Source organism: Macaca nemestrina, chromosome 2 (assembly GCF_043159975.1).
Source record: "Macaca nemestrina isolate mMacNem1 chromosome 2, mMacNem.hap1, whole genome shotgun sequence".
Classification (NCBI taxonomy): Eukaryota; Metazoa; Chordata; class Mammalia; order Primates; family Cercopithecidae; genus Macaca; species Macaca nemestrina.
In genome coordinates this window covers 185,882,968-185,908,073 of record NC_092126.1, presented here as the reverse complement: position 1 = coordinate 185,908,073, position 25,106 = coordinate 185,882,968, and the positions used below count along the sequence as shown (strand labels likewise).

Here is a 25,106-nt window from a genome sequence, read left to right as displayed (position 1 = left end):
TTTATTGCAGAGTTTATGAGTTTAAAGACTCCTGTGGACTGATGATTATGATACTGTGGTACAGGTCATGAACTCAGATTCTTTTTGGATTTTATACTTTATTTCTTGGCCAAAAATAAGACTCCTCATTATAAACCAGGTGAACACTCAGCAGTTATTTAACCTTCCTCGCCAACCCTGATTTTGAAAATCCAATGAAGGCTTCACTCTTTTCCCCAAGAAAATGGACATGTGATCATGTATGTAAGTGTTTACATACAATTTTAGGAGGTCTCTGGACACCCTAAAGTTCACACACAAAGAACCCCTGGTTCTAAAGAATTCAGTGTTCTATATATAAAGTTAGGCTTAACTGACATAAGTGAGCATCATCTTTATGTTAGACTGGCAGTGCATTTAAAAAAAAAACTGCATGATGCATTTGATATCAAGCTCTTGAGCAGCACAAAGAAAATTTTTATTTTTCTCCTGCCAGAAAGACATGAAAAATCTTGAAAGAGCCTTTAAGTAATCTCTAGATTTTTTAGTAGTTGTTCTTTTTACCTTCTCTATTTTCAGAATTTTTAAATAGTTCTAGCCTTTGGCCTTAACTAAGCCTTCTTATTAGCATAAATGTTTCTTTTATCTTAATATCATTTGAATAAGTTTGAATCTTAAAAATAGATATTTTTATATATATATGTATATATATGGCTATTTAAATTCTCCATTGAGAACATACCTAATCCCTAGAGATCTTCATGTTTTATTATTACAGATTGTGCCATTTATTTTGGTCCTATTCAAAGAAACTATCAGCACTTTCAAAAGATGCATTCAAGAATCATTTTCTTCTTACAAAGAAAAATTCTGAAAATCCTTACATGGTTTTCTAAGTTAGTTGAGTCTCCATGTAATCAGTATTCACTATTTGTGCTCATTGGTATTGTTTTGTGAGTTTTCACCTTAATTGGGAACATAATAGGAAACTAAGCTGCTTAGCTTGGCTCTTCCTTTCCAGAGAACCATGTTGATCCACACAGGATAGCATACATGCCCTCATGGGATGCTGGACCACTTAAGAATAGAACTAACATGGAGACAGACCAGCCCTGCTGTAAAACATGCGTTGGCTTAGGCTTCATTGTTTTGCTTTGTAGGACAAATCACAGTGGAAGCTGCCCTATGACACCGTGTTGGCTTTTCATATTTCTGTTCACAGAGGTCTTAACAGAGAGTGCATTTATCAAAGCTGAACTTTTTAAAAATTAAATATCTTGGAAGAGTTGCAGAAAAGATTAAGAAATAAATAGTAACTTGCCTGGTGCATTGGGGGTAGGGGGAAGGAAAGTAGTCGGTGGTTTAATTATGTCATATGTATGACTATTTAACAAATGTTTTGCCATTATAATTAAAATCACTCTGTAAATTACCTACATAGTTAGAATACATGAAATATGTTCTGTTTAGGGTTTTATTTTATTTTTAAATTTTCTGATAATTTTCTTTTGACAGTGAATGATACAGAAGAGCAGAAAGCAAAATATTTGAACACTCATTTAATAATAAGAATTTTTCAAGCCGGAAGTAAAGCATAGCATTTGAAATACTACTGGAAAATATGATGCTTTCTACCGAAAGCTTAGGGACTCTCTTAAAATATTCAGAATGTAACACTTGCCCTAGTGTCTTCCCCAGAGTTTTTGCAAAAGCATATCACATTGCTGCTCTTAAATATTCTTACATATGCCTCTTATATAACTGAAATTTCAACTGCTAAGCCTTGTCTTTTTAAGCCAAATTTGAGAATATTAATATAAGACAAATTTATTTTTAATGGAACCTTAAGATTATTATCATAAACTGATGTTTGAGAAAGCAAAATCTGAAGGTTTTTCCAGCCAGTGTCCTTAGTACATATTTCCTCTTTGTATAGAGCGTTTTACAGCTTTGTAGGCCTTTAAAATCCTGGAATTTCTCAACAGAATATCCTGGGGAGCAACACAGTGCCTGGTTCTTAATACCCTTCCAGGATGTTTCTAGGATAAGACATGGAGATTTGGGGTAATGCTTTATGCTCCTCAAACTACTAATGGAGACATTACTTTAAGGTATAAGGACATGGCCAAGCATTCAGACTCTGGAGCCAGATTGCCTGGCTTTAAGCCTTGCGCTGCCAATTACTCACTGTGTGTCCTTAGGCAAGTTGCTTAAACTCTCAGTGCATCAGTAACCTTACATGTTTAATTGAGCTAATAATTACACTTGCCACAAGGGTCAATATGAGGATTAAATGAATTTAAACATGTAAAACTCATAGAACAGTGCCTAGCATATTGAAGAACTTATAAAAAATTATTCTTACCTGCATGCTGATTTAGAGTAGTATCTATTTTTAAATTATACAAATGGATTTTAAAGAAGAAAACCAAGAACTAAAGCAGCATATATTATTTATATGTAATTTATTATGTAATTTAATTTAGTTTTGAACTTACACATTATGCAGTATTTTAAGACATGAAAATTCCTTGCTGTGTTTTTTGTTGCTACCTAATAGTAATTCAACTATTAATTATTACATAACCACTTCCTTCATAATTTTGAGAAAGCAAAAAGTCACAAATAATTTCAAAAGATATGCTTTTAATTTGTATATCACCATTACTTTTCTAAATGTGAATGTAATACAAAATCAAGAAAGACATTCTTAAAAACTCATTTGTTATTAAAATTTTTCAGCATGGTTAGTATCTTATAGTAAAAACAATCCAACATGAGGCAAATTTGGCAGTAACTTTCATTGTTAACAAGACACTTTTAGTTAAGGAGAAACCTTTTTGCCTACATGGTAATTTCTAGTAGGAAAAAGGACATCACTGAATATTACTGAGGTCAACAGATGCAGATGGCATGCCACTGCTCTCTGGAACTGGCAGGAAAATCATGTTTTGTTTCTCTAGCCTCACACCTTTCATTTACTCTAACAAATCTAGATGAAGAAATGTTACTGTTTTCATAAATGCAGATCACCTCTCCTAATTTTTGCTCAGCTCTTTTATCACTAAAGTATTTTTTTCAGTATTTTTCCAAGGGTATTTTGCTTACCACTTAATTTTGAAAAGCAAATGACATAAATTAAGGGGGGAAAATGGAATCGAATCATCTGACTATATAAACTGAGGATTTTCAAATAGCTCTAAGATTAAAAACATCAATTCTAAATTAACCATAAAGCATGTTACAGCAAAAATCTCTAAACAGAGTGCAGAAGATACAACACAGATTATTAATGAGAATAAGAACCTACTTTTAGCAGATGTTATTGTTAAGAAACTATATATTATGTTATTTAAAATAGGAAAATACTCTTTAAAGTATTTTACTCTACCCTGAGAAACCATCTTGTTCATTGAAGCAATTTCAAACCTGTCAATTTCAGGCATATACGATTTAAATGGACCTTTGAGACCATCCAGAGAGCTCCTAAATTTACTAACACTAGTCGTTCTATTAATGAACCTTATTAGCTCTGCAAGCCACTTCTTAGCTTAGGATTCAACATCTGGTCAGTAAGGTAACATATAATACTCAACATATAGCCATTCATTTAATTAGCAGTTATTGGGTGATTCAGTGTTCAGCATTGGGTTCTATTCTCTGTTTTAAGCACATTATCCTTTTCATCTCACCACCGTAAGGAGGAGGTTATAATAATATGCCTATATATAATAAAATCAATAATAACCAAATGAGGAAATTAAAATGTGCCCATGAGAAATATATAATATTCAAATGAGGAAACAGAGACAGTGAGTTGAAAAGTGAGTTATAAAAGGTTACTTGTCCAAAAGGGAAAACATCTCCAATATCAGGCTATGTGACTCTAATCTTACAACTTCAACTGTACTGTGCTGGCCAGGCAAAATATAGAGTAAGCCATCATCCTAGTTTGCCTGGGACACAAGAATTTTAGTGCTAAAACTGGAAGTTTACTGCATCATATGAAATATGTAACTAGCAATAATTTTACTTTACTTAGCCAAAGATGATAAAATAATTTTCATGTCAATACCAATCTGCGATAAAGTATAAAAATTTTCTATTTTTGAAAACTTTTTGTGACATAGTGTGCAAACATAACAATACAGAAGCACATACCTATGCACAAAAGGAAAGGAAAGTAGATGGACATCAACATTTTAGTGACAAACATTATGCTAATTATATATTTTCTCACCTGATTATTGCAAAAATTTTATGTAGTACATGATATTATTCTCATTTTATATATGCAAAAACTGAAAGAGCTAAAATAATTTCCCTAAGATCATGCAACTACTAGGTAGTGGAGCTGAAATTTGAATTTTGCTGTCTTCACAACAATAGTTTTGATAATGTAAGTAATTTATGATTAAAAATTATTGATTTGCCATTCTGTTATTTCAGTAAATCTTTTGTAGGTCTGGAATTATTCTTAGAGAACATTCATATGTGTGTGTTCCTTCTGACATTCAATTCAAAAAATATAAAATTGAATACCTACTCTATGCCTAGCTCTGTGCTTAGATAGCGACCTTACAGAGAAGAATTGGGCATTAAGTCCTGAGTTCAAGGCCACTTTAGAATGGGAGACAGACACCTATGTTATGAACATTAATACTCTACCATAAGTGTTCTAAAATTGATTGAGATATAAAGGGAGGAGAAAGTAAACAATCAAGACTTCCTAAAACAGTGAGAAATTCATAGGAGAATTTACAATGGAGATGATATTTAAGCTGCTTGTTTTAAAAGTATATGATTTTTGTCAAGTAGAGGTAATGAGAAGGCAGTCTTCCAAAGAAGAGAGGAAGATACAAGTAAAGTAATATTCAGGAAATTATGAATCACCAAGAGAAATTGAAAAAGAGCCATAAATTATTTGCCCAGGCTAAAGTCAAGAAGGGTATTTCCTAGGTTTTCTTCTATGATTTTTATAGTTTGAGTTCTTACATTTAAATCTTTAATGCATCTTGGGTTAATTTTTGTGTATGGTGAAAAGTAGGAGTCCAGTTTCATTCTTCTGCATATGGCTAGCCAGTTATCCCAGCACCATTTGTTGAATAGGGAGTCCTTTCACTATTGTTTGTTTTGTCAGTTTTGTCGGAGATCAGATGGTTAGGGTGTGTGGCTGTTTCTGGATTCTCTATTATTTTCCATTGGTCTATTTTCCTGTTTTTGTACCAGTACCCTGCTCTTTTGGTTACTGTTGTTTTATAGTATAGTTTGAAGTTGGGTAATGTGATACCTACGCTATCTGGGTTCTTGATGGTTCCACATGAATTTTAGAATAGTTTATTTCTAATTCTGTGAAAAATGAGATTGGTAATTTGATGGGAATATCATTGAGTCTGTAAATTACTTTGGGCAGTATAGCCATTTAAATGATATCAGTCTTCCAGTTTGTGAGCTTGGAATGTTTTTCCATTTATTCATTTCATTTCTGATTTATCTCAGCAGTGTTTTGTAGTTCTGTTTGTAGACATCTTTCACTTCCTTGATTAGTGGAAAAACAGGAGATAGGGGAACAGGGCGAAGTAAAAGGTGAAACTAGAAATGAAGGTAGAGAAGAGATTGTAAATGAACTTAATTACCAAGCAATTTAGACTTTAATTCCGCGATAAACAATGCAGTCTTAAAATAGGGGAATGAGGCATTAGCCCTTTTTACTAATTGGCCGTTTAATTATTTCTAGTGCCCTTTGTACTATACACCCTGTGAGAGCAGAGATCTTACATTGACTGATGATGTGTCTCCAGAACCCAGAAGAGTACTTGCTACCTAGTAGGCATTTAAAAAAAATTTTTGTATCACTGAATGTTCAAAAACAATGATTTTGCAAGAGTTAGCTTACAATGGGGTACCAGATAGGAGCAAAGAAACCAGTAAAATATTATTGAGCAAGAGAAAGCAAAGGCAGAATATGGGCAGTGGCAATAGATTTTATGTAAAATCAACAGAACTTCATAACTTATGAACTAGAAAGGGTTTAATAAAGTGAGAAGTTGTCACAAAAGAGTTTCAAACCTGGATAACTAGATGGATGGTGATGTTTTAAGAACACGGGATTATTAGAGGAAAAGAAAGTTCAAGGGAAATGTTAAAAGTTTGGATTTGAACTGAATGAGGATGAGATGTACTTTGAATGTGATCTGATAATCATCAGGCAACACTATAAGAGGAAAAGAGTTCTTTAATTTGAGTACTTGTGTGAATAAAAACAATGATTTAATATAATATAACTGTGTTCAAATGGCATAATCCATGTCTTCTGAGTGCCTTGGAGGCATAAGAATATTTCATTTATTATCAAACCCATTTGAGATTATAATTGTAATTCACTGTCTCTACAACAGAAACGTGGAAGGTAGAAATAGATTAAATAACTGGTCCAAAGAGTCCTGAATTGCAACTGGGGGGAAAAAATACAGGCGCTCTAACTGTCAATCTAAGTTATCACCACAAATCTTATTAACTGGTAGACAAAATATAAACTTGATAGAATGTTAAATAACTGAGTGATCTAAACTGGAATAGAGTTTTGAGGTTGTTGAGATTTGTTTTGATTCTTCATTTTACTGACTGCACATTAGAAATTGCCAGACTGATAGAGCATACTACATCCAGCACAAACTCATTACTTATATGAAAATGTTAAATCTCTCTTATCCTCTTTTTTCACAAATATTCTCTGAGGCAAAAAAAAAAAAAAAAAGGATTTCACTGGCAAAATACTTTAAACAGGGTATCTATGGAACATTTAAAGAATTATTTTGTTTTCTTTAACAACAACATAAGAAAAGCATAGTCTTATGATTATATAGTTTATCCACACCACCTTTATCAAAATCATCGGAAGTATTAGGGAACATTTGAAAAATATATATTGGTCGATACTCCCTTAAAGTCTTAATGTAAGAAAATAATTTTTCTTGTCTATAACAGAAAAGTATGATAAGGGGTTTTTGCAATCCATTGTCTCCAGAATATCAGTAACTGATTTCTTAGAGTATCTTCATTCAAATGCCATTTAAAATATATAACCGTTTCTGGGATATTTATGAAGGAAAACCTAAGAAATTCAGTTTGGTGACTTGTAAAGTATCTTTGAAAGTCTCTTAAATCAAATACATGAGACTTGAAGTGATCTGGGGATTTCAAGAATTGACTAATTCAAGAAGCCTGGTTTGTCCACTGACTTTAGTATGATGCAAATACTAAGATGATTCTGTGACATGAGGCACAAGGGGTGACTGGCTAAAATTGTACAAAGGGAAATAAGGTGTAACATTTTGAAAATTTAGAAAGAGATAATAAATTACTTCCAAATATATCTTCCAAGAACAATAATGCAATATATAATTTTTACATATTGGAAAACACCAAAAAACACTGTTGCCAATAGACTTCTCTCACCTAAAACAGATTTAAAGATTAACATCCTAATTTCCATAATTTCCCTTGTACTTGTCTATTTTCTTGATTATAAAATGTAATAATGGATTGTAAAGTTGCTTATCATCTTCACAGTATGACTAGCTTCTTCCCCGTTGAAAACCAAAACAAATTACAGGCTAGATGGAGAAGTAGTTTAAAAAAAAAAAAAAATTCTTAGTTCAATTAACAGCTATTCTCAGTTGATGCTACTACACAAAATACAAAAGATTAAGAGTTCAAATGCAAAACTTCTAATTCACAGGAAACCAGGGAAGTCTTCATTTGATTCTTTATTATTCTTAATGAGAAGATAGAACTTGTCACTGATGAATTTTAAGATTGCCTAAAGTATCTCCCAAAGAGTTATAGATGGAACTAATTTCGAAGTACTGTGTATTCACATAAATCAGATCCTGCTGAAATACTCCAGAGTCAGTTTCTTAGGAATTATAAAATCAAGAAAAGTTAACTTGTTTTCATGAAGCACCTACTATGATTAGGTCCATGGCAAGTGACCTTGAGAAACCCAGTGAATGAGGATACAAAGCATTATGGGAAAATAAGAAAGAAAAACAAGCCGGGCGCGGTGGCTCACGCCTGTAATCCCAGCGCTTTGGGAGGCCGAGGCGGGCGGATCACAAGGTCAGGAGATCGAGACCACGGTGAAACCCCGTCTCTACTAAAAATACAAAAAATTGGCCGGGCGCGGTTGTGGGCGCCTGTAGTCCCAGCTACTCGGGAGGCTGAGGCAGGAGAATGGCGTGAACCCGGGAGGCGGAGCTTGCAGTGAGCCGAGATCGCGCCACTGCACTCCAGCCTGGGCGACAGAGCGAGACTCCGTCTCAAAAAAAAAAAAAAAAAAAAGAAAGAAAGAAAGAAAAACAACTTAATATAAAAACATGCACAGCATGTCATAGTGTACACAATAGATGTGATGGAAATGAAACTATAAGAACGATCACTGTGAGAGACTTTTAGGGAAGAGGTGTGTTGTATAAATTCTAAGGGAGTGGGGAGAGATGGTGAGATTAGAGAGAGAAGCAAATTGGGAGATTATCCTGGCAGGTGACTACACAAGTAAAGGAAGAAGGAGACAGGATTAAATAAATAGAAGAACTAATAACAACTGGTAGAGCCGTGGATACAAAGGCTAGTTAGGAAAGATGAGGTGCATCACTGGAAAGAATTGACTAACAGGGTGAGACTTGGAGCTTTTATCTATAAATGCTTTCTGAAAGGCACCTATAGCATAATGGTTAAGACCTCAAACTCTGAGACAGACTACTTGATACTGCCACTTACCAGCTGTTTGACTTTGGACAAGTACTTTAATTTTCTATCCCTCAATTTCCATATCTGCACGAGAAACATAATTATGGCATGTACCAATACCAGTGAAATGCTTGCAAGCTCTTTTTATTCTAATAAGACTGGCATTCTTAAGGGAAGGATAAATGTTTGTTAAAGACAATAAAAACTAAAAGTGTTCCTCTGACAGCAATGGTCAAGACAGATTAAAAAGTTGTGACTCTGCAGGCAGGGGAAGAAGACATCAGGCAGTCACTGTAATAACCCAACTATTCCCATTAACATTCAGAATCCATTGTCATTCAAAATGGAATATTGGACTCAGAATTTTTATATTTAAGTATAAAAATGACCTTTTGTTTTCCTCACCTTGCTACCTCAGTGTTTCTATCTGTGTCCTACCCCCAAGCTCCCTGAAAGTATAGCCAGATAAAAGATTTCATGATGAACTTTAAGGTGTAAAACCTGAATCTTCTAGATCCCTGCCCACAAGAGTGCTGACAGTTCGTCTGACCTCGATAATTGCCAATAAAGTTCTTTATTCATATTTGGGTAAAATTAATTACTTCGAGGAACATTATAGAATATAGGTTAATATTCACTACAAATGGAAAACTTCCTTGGATTGTAATTTTATGCATGATAAATTGGGAGCTTTATTAATAGATTTAACCTTTAGCACATCTTTATTTAAAATATAGATTCAAATGTAAAGTCTAGCATTTGCATACATTGTACTAATTCATAATAGTCACCCTTTCTAACCCACAAGGCTTTGAGTTCATAAAATGAACATGAATTACAATGAGATATAATATTTCCATCAATAGTACACATCAGTTCTTTCGAGATCTCCTTCGTGTTTATAATGAAAACCTGTGCACAGTGCAGACTGAAAAGTTAAAAATTCCAACAAGAGGTGAGAAACACAGAAGTAAAAACTAAATATGTCATACATGCTTATTTCAGGTGAATACCACTTCCCCTGCATCTGAAATGAGTTTATCTTTTAAACTTGGGCAATTGGGCAGAACAAATGCATTCACTTCTTTGAAATAAATCAGTTATTTATGTCAAATATTCTACCTAATAGAGGTGTATTCGGAACTGTAACAGTGTAACAATTGATATGATAAAAAAGGAAAGAAATTATGTTCAGTTTCTGATCTTATCTTCTGTACCAGACTACAAAATCAGAGTTACTTATTTTTCATATACTGCCATCGTTGCTCTGTTGATCAAATCTATGTCCAATGAAAACATAATCAGGAGCTATTACAAATCCTACAAGCTTTGTAGCATTCATCAATCTAAAATTTTTCTGCTTAAAGGCCCTTAAAATCAGACTATGACCGATGGTTTATAATTTCTTAAAGAGAATTTATGAGTTTCTCCTTTCTGCTTTGCCTTAGGAATATTTCAGAAATGCCCACTCTAATATAAGTCAGCCAAAATTGCTGCACTGCCTTAGAAGTTGTACCATAACTGCAAAAGCAGCTATAATAACTGCTTAAATCCTACTTCAGCTCGTTGATTGTTTTCTAAGGAAAAACTAGAGGACAAAAAGAACATAATCTAAACAAGTGATTGCAGGGCTTTAGGAAAAGAAGTACCTAATTCCTTTGTAATTTATATTGTAATTCATGTCCTTTTTATGAACTCAAAAGGAAATAATGCTCTAAAGAAATATAGAGATGCCTATGTATAATATGAACACTTTTATAGAAGCAGGTTGGAAAATGAAATTCCTATTAATAAAATACAAATAATTTAGTTACCACAGCTGGGTATCTCTTAACTGCAGCACATATTTTTGTCATTGCCCTAATCCATGTGTGTTCTCTTGCTCTTTTGCAGGCAGACCAGTAATGATTGTGGTGGAATATATGGAGAATGGGTCCCTAGACTCCTTTTTGCGGGTGAGGTGTTCTTCTCTGATGGCATTTAAATAAGCTGTTCTCAGTTCTATATTTAAATCATTTATCATAAATTAATTTTTGCATAATATTATTCATGGATTTTCTGTGAAGAATAGCAGTGTTTTCTCTAGGGTGCATTTCCCTAATACTGTGATACATTAGAGTGTTACTAAGCGGGGAGGATGTACACTCAATAACATAATTGATTTCTCCTATAAATTCACTTGCTATATGTGTGTGTGTGTGTGTATACCAAATAATGTTATCATGAAGAAAGATGAAATGAAACTCAGTTGCCTCACAGTCATTAATTTTGCTTTATCACATTTAACTATGTAGTACGATACTGTATGCATTATCTATATCTATAATGCTGAACTCCTTAACTGATCTGTATGTACCAACAGTGACTCCAGTTCATTTCAGAAAACGTTCTATTAACTTTGTCCTTCTTCAGTTCATTTGGCTGACTATTCAGAAAACAAAAGGAGGAGGAATAAAACTTCTTTAGCAGAGATTTCTTTTACAAAAACATTATTTTTAAAGTGATTTATCCTTAAAAGTATAGTACGTACAAGAAGTAATTTATTATAGATAGTGATACAAACACAAACTGAGAAGGCACCAGGAAGTTATATTTCAAGGTATATTTATAATACATTTAAGATTTGAAAAACCATCATGTGCTATGAAAATATTCATTTTTAGTGAAAAAATGAAATACAGAAAATAACTGCTATAGTAAATATTTTTCATCCCCAGCAAAGGTCATATATTTGCATGTCACTGCATTTTTAATTATCTATCTATCTATCTATCTATCTATCTATCTATCTATCTATCATCTATCTATCTATCTACAGAGAGATAACTATTTTTCTCACTTACAAAATGGCTGGACTTTCCCACTTGGAATGTGACATTATTTTTCTTCTTTATTTTCATGTGAAAATAAAACACTCACTTCACTTCATTCTTTGCCCCATGTTATGTGAATAAGTTCTGTTTGCATCTCATCTTTCTCTCTTGATCTCATTTTCATTTATTTTTCTTCATTCTGGGTCCTCTTCTTCCAACTGCTCTGAATGCTAGCAGTGATGATATATTTATACTCTGACTGGGCTTGATGTCCAGATTCAATCCTAGAAGCTGAATTCAGCAAAATCATCAAGTTATTATAGAGCAATACTGCTCATGCAGTGTATACTCTCAACCAAGTGTGCTCTGTAAGGTAAAATGAAATTCAGAGGTGTTTGGGGACATGAACTGTTTGTTCTTCTCTGTAGCCATTCTAAAAATGTGTTATTTTATAGCTTGTATTCATTTCACCTGTTCTAAATTATTTTAGAATAATTTATCAGGACCACCTATGGTACTTGAAATGCTTGTATACTAATGTCCTTCCATTATGTTTCTTCAAAAACTCATTTTTATCAGATACATATCAAAATGACTCATTATCTAATGATGCTTGGGTTAGGTTGGTTTTCTTTTTATTTTCTTCTTTTTATTTTTGCATCAGCTGTATTCTAAAGCAGAATATAATGGCAAACAATATAGCAGATATTCAATCTAAATTGCTGCCAAAAATGGATCAAATGAGTACCACAAGCAAATAAGGTGGGAAATAGTAGCTTCTCACCTAATTTATATATTTTATTCTGCAGAATAATGAATCAATTAAATGTTATAAACAATAATATGTTATAAATAAAAGATTTACTTCTAAACATCCTACTACATGTTTAGAAGTAGTGTATTTTATGCTTTAAATTTTAAAGCCTGATATTGTCCAGCTCTTACTATATACTGTGTATGTAAGACATTATCAGAGATTCTAGGGGGAAAGAACCTGAATATCTATCTCAGTTAATTTTGGCTCTACTTATGGACTATGTGACCTTGGGCATGGTATCAAATTCTCTGTACCTCTGTTTACTCATTATAAAATTCTCTGTACCTCTGTTTACTCATCCATTTCATACAATTATTATAAAGATTAATTGATTGTTGTAAAGCTTATAGAATAGTGTGTGACACATTGCAGGTGGCAGAGCAAGGATTCAAATTCAAGTCTCTGTGACTCAAAAAGCCATGCTCTCATGCATTATGAATTCATTTTATTAAAATGCTTACTACTTTTCCTTTATAAGTCCACTACCATCTCCTCATGTGGTCTATGTCCCCTTTGCACATAGAGTTTCTAAAAGTCACATTATTATAATGCAAATAAAAAAATCAAATGAATGGAAAAATAGGGTCAATACTTCCATCTTACTCTTCTTTAATGTTCTTACCCTTCTTTGTAATCATCTCTCTTCTTAGAAACTCAAAGTGCTTTATAAACTTTATGTCAATAACAGATACTCAACTCCCCATGACAAGCAGAAATAAAACATAAATATATATAGCCCATAAATTTTCAAAAGCAAAGTCATTTTTCAAACTACAGCTTTAGAACATAATCACAGCTTATGTGAGCACAGGAAGGAGGAAGTGACTAAGTGCACTGTGTAGTAGGGGAGCCATCCGTGGCTCATTAATAGCCTTCTGTGCTTACTGGAAGCAGAAATGACTTCCCTTTGGTCTCCCACGCTGTTTGAAAACTGCTTCAATTTGCTATTTTATTATGAAGGAGTGGTAGCACTACTAACTACAAGATTACATCTTAGTGTCAGTGCTGGTGGCTGGCTGGCTTTCATATGGCTTTTGGGATCCTTGTGGACATTCTTCCAGATATATATCAGCAGAGGGACAGTGTAGTCAAATGTGTGTGTGGGCTTGTGTGCGAATATATATGTGTGTGTAGAGAAGGGATGTGTGTGTGACCGTGTGTATTTTTAATTTTAAAATTGAATACATTCTGACTTAGCAAGCAGCTCAGCAGCAGCCTGGCTGCCCAGAAGGCACAGCCTCACCAATGTTTGGATTTTTTAACTTTTCTAAGCCCATTTGGGGATAGTGGTCAAGGTTACACTTAATTCACAGTAGTGTATTTTCTCTAATTTCACTAAAATTTACTGGTGCAAATTAAGTATAACCTTGACCATTATCCCCATACAGGCTTTTTCCAGCTATACATTTGGATTTAGTAAATACTTTTTGTGGCACTTACCTGCAAACCACCTACCTCTAAATTTTAGAAATTCCCATTTTAGAACATTCCACTTAGAACTTCCCATTTTTATAACAATATTAACTAGCAATCTAAACTAAATATAGCTATAGAATAACTTTGAAATGCCACATGTCAACCACAAAATATTTTGTTTTATAACATCTGTTATATCTAATTTATCATATCGCAAAACTCAGTTATACCAAAATATAATACTAAATATACTACTGGTTTCAGTGCAAGAGGGTGTGTTCATACTGCAGCCTTTTGCTCACACCTCAAATCCTTTGTCATGAGAGAAAAGGAACACTTACTGTTTTGTTTGTTTGTTTGTTTGACAGAGTCTTGGTCTGTCACCAGGCTTGAGTGCAGTGGCACGATCTCAGCTCACTGCAACCTCCACCTCCCAGGTTCAAGTGATTCCCCTGCCTCAGTCTCCCAAGTAGCTGGAACTACAGGTGCGCCTCACCACACCCAGCTAATTTTTTTTTTTTATTATTATTATTTTTTTTTTATTTTAGTAGAGTCGGGGTTTCACCACGTTGGCCAGGATGATCTCTATTTCCTTACCTCGTGATCCGCCTGCCTCAGTCTTCCGAAGTGCTGGGATTACAGTTGTGAGCCACTGTGCCTGGCCTATACTTACATTTTTTACAATGCAAATCACTTAGGAAAATAAGAAAGGGGGTCATCTATAACCAAAAAATGTAGGAGAAGTTAATAAAAGAAAGCAAGAAGGATTTAATCAAGTAAGGAAATCAGCTCAAAATATGCTCAGGGAAGGATGGCTGGGAGCAAGAAAAGTGAGTGGAAGGTGGTGCTATCAATTGAAATAATACAGAGGAGGAACAGAATGGACTGGTAGTTGGAAGGAAATGGTAAGTTTAATTTTGGTCATGTTGCATTTGAGTTGTCTGTGGAACATCCAATGAAAATGTTCAGTGAGTGGGGACCAAGAAGGCTGACTAGAAGCAACTACTATGTGTGACTCTTACAGAGAGGAATAAAGGGGTGAATAATACAGAACCTTCAACTGAAACATCCAGGTACTTGCATTGGGACTGATCAGGGAAACAATTTGACCTACAGAGAATGGAGAAAAGGAGGTCAATGACCCACCTGGGAGCAACGCAGAGCAACAGGAACCTCCCCCACCCAGGGAAGCGCTTAGTAAATGTGTGACCCCAGGAAACCACACTTCTCCCATGGATCTTTGCAATGCTTGGGTCAGGAGATACTCTCATGAACCCACCCCACCAGGGTCTTCAGTCTGACACAGAACTGTGTGAAGTCCTGGCAGAAAAGCTACTCAGATGCACAGAGTCCTGGAAGCTTTATATATGCTGGCTCTGGGGTCCCTGGAGTTGCTGCTGTGACAGCAACTCAGGCAAGATAACAAGTTGGACCTCCATACATACCCCTGAAAAGGGAGCTGAATCCAGGGGGCAGAGCACCATCAGTCTGCAGGCCCCACTTCCAGGGTACCCTGCAGGATAAGACCTACCGACTTGGAATTCCAGCCAGCCCCTGGCAACATTGTTGCTCCTACCTGGGACAGAATAGAGTTTCCTCGGGGGAGGGGCAGGCCACCATCTTTGTTGTTTGGACAACTTAGCCATTCCAGTCTCTGGGCTTTGGGAGCCCAAATTGACCAGGGATAGAAGGGATCCCCCAACACATCTCATCTACTCTACCAAAACATGTCCAGATTGCTTCTTTAACCAATCTATTCCTCCTCACTGGCAGGGCATCCCAACTGGCGCCTCAAGTCACCCCCTTCTGTGTTCTCCGGCCCAACAGAGATTTGAATTCTCCTAGTATGGAAAGGCCAGAAATGGGTGGGCCACCATCTTTGCTGTTCAGCAACTTAGTGGTTCCAGCTTCCAGGCTTCAGAGAGCACAAGCCAACCAGGGGCAGAAGGAGTACCCCAGTAGGACACAGCTACTCTACAAAAGAGTGACTAGACTGCTTCTTTAAGAGTGTACCTAATCCCAATCCTGCTGACTTGGTGAGATCTCCCAAGCAGGGTCTCCAGCCACCTCCTACAAGTGTGTTGGAACTAGCAACAGGACCATACCTCCACAGAGCTCACAGAGGAAGGGCCATCTTTTCTGTTTCACAGCCTTCACTGGTGATACCTTCAGGTACTGGAAAATCCAAGGCAACCAGGCACTGGAGCAGACCCCCGGAAAATTACAGCAGCCCTATGAAAAAGTGGCCAGACCATTAAAAGGAAAAAATAAATAAATCCAAAGGTCAGCAACCTCAGAGATTGAAAATGGAGAAGCCCACAATGATGAGAAAGAATCAGTGCAAGAACACTGAAATCTCAAAAAGCCAGAGTGTCCTCTCTCCTCCAGATGACCACATCACCTCTCCAGCAAGGGGTCAGAACTGGACTGAGGCTGAGATGGCTGAGATGACAGAACTAGGTTTCCAAATGTGTCTAAAAAAAATCTTCACTGAGCTAAAGGACCACGTTCTAACTCAATGCAAGGAAGCTAAAAATCATGATAAAATGTTGCAGGAGCTGACAGTCAAAATAGTCAATATAGAGAACATAACTGACCTGACTGATAGAGCTGAAAAACACAATGCAAGAATTTCGTAATGTAATCACAAGTATTAATAGCAGAATAGACCAAGTAGAGGGAAGAATCTCAGAACTTAAAGACTGGGTTTCTGAAATAACACTGGCAGACAAAAATAGAGAAAAAAGAATATGAATAAACAAAACTCCAAGAAATATGGGATTATGTAAAAAGACCAAATCTGAGACTGATTGATGTACCTGAAAGAGATGGGGAGAATGCAACCAATGTAGAAAACATGTCAGAATATCATCCATGAGAATTTACCCAACCATGCTAGACAGGCCAACATTCAAATTCAGGAAATGCAGAGAACCCCAGTAAAATACTCGATGAGAAGGTTATCCTCAGGACACATAATCGTCAGATTCTCCAAGGTCAAAATACAAGAAAAAATGTTAATGGCAGTCGGAGAGAAGGGCCAGCTCACCTACAAAGGGAAGCCCATCAGGCTAACAGAGAACCTTTTAGCAGAAACCTTATAAGCCACAAGACATTGGGTGCCAATATTCAACATTATTAAAGGAAAGAGATTCCAACCCAGAATTTCATATCCATTCAAACTAAGCTTCATAAGAAAAGGGAAATAAGGTCATTTTCAGACAAGTAAATGCTGAGGGAATTCATCACCACCAGACCTGCCTTATAAGAGCTCCTGAAGGAAGCACTAAATGCGGAAAGGAAAAACTATTACCAACCACAATAAAAACACAATGAAGTACACAGACCAGTGGCACTATAAGTTAACCACATAAAGAAGTCTGCAAAATAATTAGCTAGCATCACAACGTCAGGATCAAATCCACACATAACAATACTAACCTGAAATGTAAATGGGCTAAGTGCCTCAATTAAAAGATACAGAATGGCAAGCTGGATAAAGAACTAAGACCTATCAATATGCTGTCTTCAAGAGATCCATCTCACGTGCAGCAACACACATAGGCTCAAAATAAAGGGATGCAGGAAAATTTACCAAGAAAATGGACAACAGAAAAAACCGGGGTTGCCATCCCCAGTTTTTGACAAAACAGACTTTAAGCCAACAAAAATCAAAAAAGACAAAGAATGGTATTACATAATGATAAAGGATTCAATTCAACAAGATGAGCTGACTATCCTAAGTATATATGCACCCAACACAAGAGCACTCAGATTCATAAAGCAAGTTATTGGAGACCTTGAAAGAGACTTAGACTCCCACACAATAATGATGGAAGACTTTAAAACTCCACTGTCAATATTAGACAGATCATCAAGATAGAAAATTCACAAAGATGTTCAGGACTTCAATTCAGGTCTGGATTCAATGGACTTGATAGATACCTGAAGACCTCTCCACTCCAATGCAACAGAATATACATTTTTCTCATCACCACATGGCACTTACTCTAAAATTGATCACATAATTGGAAGTAAAACATTCCTCAGCAAATGCAAAAGAACTGATATCATAACATTCTCTCAGACCACAGCACAATCAAATTAGAACTCAAGACTAAGAAATACACTCAAAACCATACAATTACATGGAAATTGAATAACCTGCTCCTGAATGACTTTTGGGTAAGTAATGAAGTTAAGGCAGAAATCAAGAAGTTCCTTGAAACTAATGAGAATAAATATACAATGTGCCAGAATCTCTGGGACACAGCTAAGGCAAGGTTAAGAGGGAAATATTTAGCACTAAATGCCCACCTCAAAAATCTGGAAAGAACTCAAGTTATCAACCTAACATCAAAACTAAAAGGATGAGAGAACCAAGAGCAAACAAATCCCAAAGCTAGCAGAGGATGAGAAATAACTAAGATCAGAGCTGAACTAGAGAGAAATGAAAAACCATTGAAAAACTCAACAAATCCTGGTGCTGCTTTATTTAAAAATTGATAAAATAGATAGACTTCTAGCTAGCCTAATAAAGAAGAAAGGAGAGAAGATTCAAATAACACAATCAGAAATGATAAGGGAGATATTACCCCACAGAAATACAAGCAATGATCAGAGAATACTACAAACACCTCTGTTCACATAAATTAGAAAATCTAGAAGAAATTGATAAATTCCTGGACACATACATCCACCCAAGGCTGAACCAGGAAGAAATTGAATCCCTTAACAGACCAATAACACGTTCTGAAATTGAGGCAATAATAAATAGCTTTCCAACCCCAAAAGCCCAGGACCAGATGGATTCACAGCTGAATTCTGCCAGATGTACTAAGAAAAGTTGGTACCATTCCTACTGAAACTATTCTAAAAAATTGAAAAGGAAGGACTCTGCCATAACTCATTCTACCAGGGCAGCATCTTCCTGATACCAAAACCTGGCAGAGATACAACAGAAAAGAAAACTTCAGGCCAATATCCTTGCTAAACATCAATGCAAAAATCCTCAACAAAATACTGGCAAACTGAATCCAGCAGCACATCAAAGAGCTGATCCACCGTGATCAAGTAGTGGTGATCATCCCCAGGGTTCAAGTTGGTTTAACATATGTAAATCAATAAATGTGATTCATAACATAAACAGAACTAAAAACAAAACCCACATGATTATCTCAATAGATGCAGAAAAGGCTTTTGATGAAATTCAACATCCCTTCATGTTAAAAACTCTCAATAAACTAGGTGTTGAAGCAATATGCCTCAAAATAATAAGAGCCATTTATGACAAACTGACAACAAACATCATACTGAATGGGCAAAAGCTGGAAACATTCCCCTTGAAAAAAGGGTACAAGACAAAAGTGCCCTATCTCACCACTCCTATTCAACATAGTATGGGAAATTCTGTCCAGAGCAATCAGACAATAGAAAAAAAAGCCAGGCAGGATCCAAATAGGAAGAAAGGAAGTCAAACTTACCCCTGTTTGTAGATTACATGATCCCGTATCTACAAAAGCCCATTGTCTGAGCCCAAAAGCTTCTTAAGCTGATAAGCAACTTCAGCAAACTCTCAGGATACAAAATCAATGTGGAAAAAAATGCGAGCATTCCTATACACCAACAACAGTCAGGCCAATAGCCAAATCACAAAAGAGCCAAATTCACAATTGCCACAAAAAGAATAAAACACCTAGGAATACATCTAACAAGGGAAGTGAAAGATCTCTAAAAGGAAAACTATAAACCACTACTCAAAAAAATCAGAGAGGACACAAACAAATGGAAAAACTATCCATGCTGATGGAAAGGAAAAATCACTATTGTTAAAATGGCCATACTGACCAAAGCAATTTATAGATTCAAAGCTATTTCCATAAAACTACCATTGGCATTCTTCACGAACCAGAAAGAACTATTTTAACATTCATATGGAACCAACAAAGAACCCAAGTAGTCAAGGCAATCCTAAGCAAAACGAACAAAGTTGGAGGCATCATGCTGCTCAACTTCAAACTATACTACAGGACTACAGTAAGCAAAACAGCATGGTACTGGTACAAAAACAGACACCTAGACCAGTGGAACAGAAGAGAAAATCCACAAATAAGACTACACACCTACAGCTATCTAATCTTTGACAAACCTGACAAAAACAAGCAATGAGGAAAAGATTCTTTATTCAATAAAGGGTACTGGTATAACTGGGTAGCCATATGCAGAAAATTGAAACTGGACCCTTTTCTTACACCATATACAGAAATTAACTTAAGATGGATTAAAGAGTTAAGTGTAAAACCTAAAGCTACAAAAACCTTGGAAGACAATATAGGTAATTCCTTTCAGGAGATAGGCACAGTCAAAAATTTTATGATGAAGACACTAAAATAATTGCAACAAAAGCAAAAATTGACAAATAGAATCTAATCAAACTAAAGAGTTTCTACATAGCAAAAGAAACTATTAACAGAGTAAATAGACAACCTACCGAATGGGAGAAAACTTCTGCAAACTATGCATCTGACAGAGGTCTAATATCCAGCATGTATAAGGAACTTAAACAAATTTACAAGGAAAAAGCAAACAACCCCATTAAAAACTGGACAAAGGACATGAACAGACAGACATGTAAAAGGAGACATACATGTGGCCAAGAAATATGTGAAAAAAACTTAGCATCACTGATCATTAGAGAAATGCAAATCAAAACCACAATGAGTTACCATCTCACACCAGTCAGAATGGCTATTACTAAAAAGTCAAAAAATAATAGATGCTGGCAAGGTTGTGGAGAAAAATGAATGGCTATACACTGTTGGTAGCAGTGTAAATTAGTTCAACCATTATAAAAGACACTGTGGCGATTCTACAGAGACCTAAAGACAGAAATAACATTCGACCCAACAATCCCATTACTGAGTATATACCCAAAGAAATAGAAATTGTTCTATTATAAACACACATGGACGCATATATTCATTGCAGCACTATTCAAAATTGCAAAGACATAGAATCAACCCAAATGCCCATCAATGATAGACTAGATAAAGAAAATATGATATATATACACTGTGGAATACTATACAGTCATGAAAAATAATGAGATCATGTCCTTTGCAGGCACGTGGATGGAACTAGAGGACGTTATCCTTAGCAAACTAACACAGGAACAGAAACCAAGCACTGCATGTTCTCATTTATGAGTGAGAACTAAATGATAAGAACACATGGACAACACATAGAAGGGAACAACACACACTGGAGCCTCTCAGAGAGTGGAAGGTGGGAGGAGGGAGAGGATCAGGAAAAATAACTAATGGATGCTAGACTTAATACCTGAAGGGTGAAATCTGTACAACAAACCCCCATGACACAACCATTTAAGAAACCTGCACATCCTGCACATGTACCCCTGAACTTAAAAGTTTTGAAAATTTTTTTAAGAAAGGAGATGTCCAGACAGCAATTTAAAATACAAATCTTATGCTCAGTGGAAAAATATTGGCTAAAATTGAACATCTGGGTCTTGGTAGCATAAAGGTAGTTACTAAATGCAAACTATGATATTTCCTAAGAAGAACATTGAACCAGGGTGGAACTTTGTGCCATACCAATCTGAGAGGCTGCATGGATGGAATTCCCAAAGGTAACTAGGCAAGAGTGGGCAAAGAGGAACAAGGAGGGAGAGAGAAAACCATAAAGTCCCCAAACCCAAAGGAATACAGTTTTTAAGTCAGGAGCACATAACCAATTGTGAAAAATTCAGGAGAGGAATTCCGAAAGACAGAAACAAAGAAACATCTATAGGATTTAGCACATAACAGGGACTCAGTGATCTCAACAAGAGCATTTTCAATGGCTTGGTCTCAGGCAGAAGCCAGACTGCAGAGAGCAAAAATGAGAATGAACAACTGACAGGAATTTGTAGGTGAAGATGATTCCTTTGGGAACAGGTGGGTGAGATGTCAAGGCAAGTAATAAATCAAATGCTAGTATGCTAGTAGACCAAAATGTAAGAAAAATCAAGGATTTATTTTCAATTTTTTTATTTTGATAAAATGCACATAACATAAAATTTATTTACCATCTCAACCATTTTGAAGTGCACAAATCAGTGGTATTTAGTACATTCATATCATTGTTGCAAATATCACCAGTATCCATCTGCAGAACTCTATTTATCTGGCAAAACTGAAATGCTGCACTCATTAAGTAAGTAAACTTTCCCACTTCTTTAAAATCATTAAACTCCCCCCTTCTTCTGGCAAACAGCATTCCACTGCCTGTCTCTATGAGTTTGGCTACTCTTAGTATCTCATTTAAGTGAAATCATATAGTATTTGTCTTTTGTGATTGGCTTATTTCACTTAGCATAATGTCCTCAAAGTTCAGTCATGTTGAAGTGTATGTCAGAATCTCCTTCCTTTTTAAGGATAAATGATATTCCATTGTATGTACATGCCACGTTTTGCTTATCCATTCATCTCTTGATGGATACTTGGGTTGCTTTCATGTTTTAGCTATTGCGAAGAATGCTATTATGAGAATAGATGCACTTTGACACCCTACTTTCCATTCATTTGAGTATACATCCATAAGTGGGATTACTGGATAATATTTTAATTCTATTTTTAACTTTTAGGGGGAACCGCCATACTGTTTTCTGTAGTGGCCATGTCATTTTACATTCCTACCAACGGAGTACAAGGGTTTCAATTTCTCAGTATTCTCACTAACACATGTTATTTTCTGACGTTTTTGTTTGTTTTATGTTTATTGTTATAATGGCCGTCCTGATGGATGTGAAGTGGTGTCTCAATGAAGTTTTAATTTCTGTAATGATTTGTGGTTTTCAGGATCTTTTCAATGTTATTGGCTATTTGTATATCTACTTTGTGGAAGTATCTGTTCAAGTCCATTTTCCATTTTTGAATCAGGTTGCTTGATTTTTTGTTGTTGTTGAATTTTAGGAGTTCTCTATATAGGATGCATATTATTCCCTTAGGAGATACATGATTTACAAGCACTTTCTCCCATTCTGTGAGTTAGCTTTGTACTCTGCAGAGAGTGTTTTTTGATGCACAAAGGTTTTTAAGTTTCATGTGGCCCAGTTTGTCAGTTTTTCCTTTTGTTGCCTGTGGCTTTGGTATCATATCTAAGAAATCATTGCCAAATCTAATGTCATGAAGCTTTTGCACTATTTTCTTCTAAGAGTTTTATAATTTGAGGTCTTACATTTAGGTCTTTGATGCATTTTGAGTTAATTTTTGCATATGTTTTAGGTAAAGATTTAACTTCATTATTTTGCATGTTGATATTCAGCTTTCCTAGCACCATTTATTGAAAAGACTGTACTTTCCCAACTTAATAATCTTGGCACCCTTATCAAAAATTATTTGACCACTGTTATTAGTCCATTCCTGCTTGTGTAACAATATAACACAGATTGGATATGTAATAAATAATAGAAAGTTATTTCTCACAGTTCTGGAAGCTGAGAAGTCCAAGACCAAGGGTAATGGCTTACTCTCTGCTTCCAAGATGACATTTTCTTGCTGTATTCTCACATGACAGAAGGGACAAAAGCTGTATCCTCACATGGTGAAAGAGCAGAAGAGCAAAAAGGGACTAGGATGCTCCTTTCAACCTCTTTTACAATAGCAATAATCCCATTCTTGAGGATTGAGTGTTCATGACTTAATAATTTACCAAAAGCCCCACTCTTAATACTATCACATTAGGTATTAGATTCCAGCATATGAATTTGGAAAGGACACATACATTCAAGCCATAACAATCATACATGAAAAGGTTTATTTCTGGGCTCTACTCCATTGTTCAATATGTGTGTCTTTATGCAAATACCAAAATATTTTGATTATTGTAGCTTTATACTAAGTTTTGAAATCAAGAAATGTGAATCCTCCAGCTTTGCTCCTCTTTATTGGTTATTTAAGGTCCCTTGAAATACAATGTGAATGTGAATTCTAGGGCGGACTTCTGTGTTTCTGCCAAAAAAAATGTTATTGAAATTCTGATACTTATGTTGAATCAAAGTGGTGAAAGTGCCATCCTGGCCCTGTTCATTATCTTAGAGGGAAAACCTTTCAATTTGTAACTGTCGAGTATGATGTTTACTGTGGGTTATATATACATACACATAGCATTTATTATGTCAAACTAATTTTCTTTTAGTCCTAGCTTGTTGAGTGTTTTTATCATGAAACGGTGATGAATTTTGTCATATGTTTTCTTCTTCACCAATTTAGATCATTGTGGGGATTTTCCCCCCTTCTTTCAGTTAATATGGTGTGTTACATTGATTGAATTTCATATTTGAACCATCCTTACATTCAATGAATTAATTCCATTTGGCGTGGTGTATAATACTTTTAATATGCTGCTGAATTCCATTTGCTAGTATTTTGTTGAGGATTTTTTCATGAATGGTTAAGGGATATTGGTCTATAGTAATGTAGGGGTTTTTTGTAGTGTCTTTGTCTGGCTTTAGTATCAAGGTAATGTTTGTGGAATGAATCAAAATGTCTCTCTCTTCAGTTTTTTGGATGAAGTTTGAGGAGGATTTGTATTCATTCTTTAAATGTTTGGTAGACCTCACCAATAAAGCCATCATCATCAGGTCCAGGGAGTATCTTCATCAAGAGTTTTTTTATTACTAATTTAATCTTCTTAATAGTTATAGATCTATTCAGGTTTTTTTATTTCTTCATCATCTAGTCTTGATAGGTTTTGTGTTCCTAGGAATTTTTCCATTTTATCCAGGTTATCTAATTATTCACATACAATCATTTATAGTACTGTTATAATCCTTTTTATTTCTGTAGAATTGGTAGTAATATCACACCTTCATTCTGGTTTTAGTAATTTCTGTCTTCTCTTTATTTTCTTGGTCAATCTAGATAAAAGTTTGTTACTTTTATTGTTCTTTTGGAAGAACCAACTTTTGGTTTTGTGGATTTTCCATATTGTTTTTCTATTATCTATTTTATTTATCTTTGTTCTTATTTTTATTTCCTTCTTTTTGTTACCGTTGGGTTTAGTTTGTTCTTCTCTTGTTCCTTACGTTGTTAAGGTAGGTTGTTGTTTTGAGATATTCCTCTTTCTTTTAATACAGACATTTATAGCTACAAATTTCCTCCTTATCTCTGCTTCGGATGTGTGTCCTACAAATTGTAGTATGAGACACTTTCATTTTCAGTAGTCACTAAGTATTTTCTAATTTTCTTTGTGATTTCTTCTTTGATCCATTGATTGTTTGAAAGTTTATTGTCTGTACACAAATTTATGGACTTTTACATTTTTCTTCT

General features: G+C 35.3%; 1 protein-coding gene across 8 annotated transcripts in view; it reads left to right on the top strand.

Moving 5' to 3' along the window:
- The window catches only part of LOC105477433 (EPH receptor A6), a 950,680-nt gene that overhangs the window by 795,578 nt on the left and 129,996 nt on the right, over positions 1 to 25,106 (top strand). For all 8 annotated transcript variants that reach the window (XM_071092526.1, XM_011733921.3, XM_011733919.3 and 5 more), the window contains one exon: positions 10,624 to 10,685. In XM_071092526.1, coding sequence (XP_070948627.1) covers positions 10,624 to 10,685 — 62 coding nt within the window. The remainder of the gene's footprint in view (positions 1 to 10,623; positions 10,686 to 25,106) is intronic.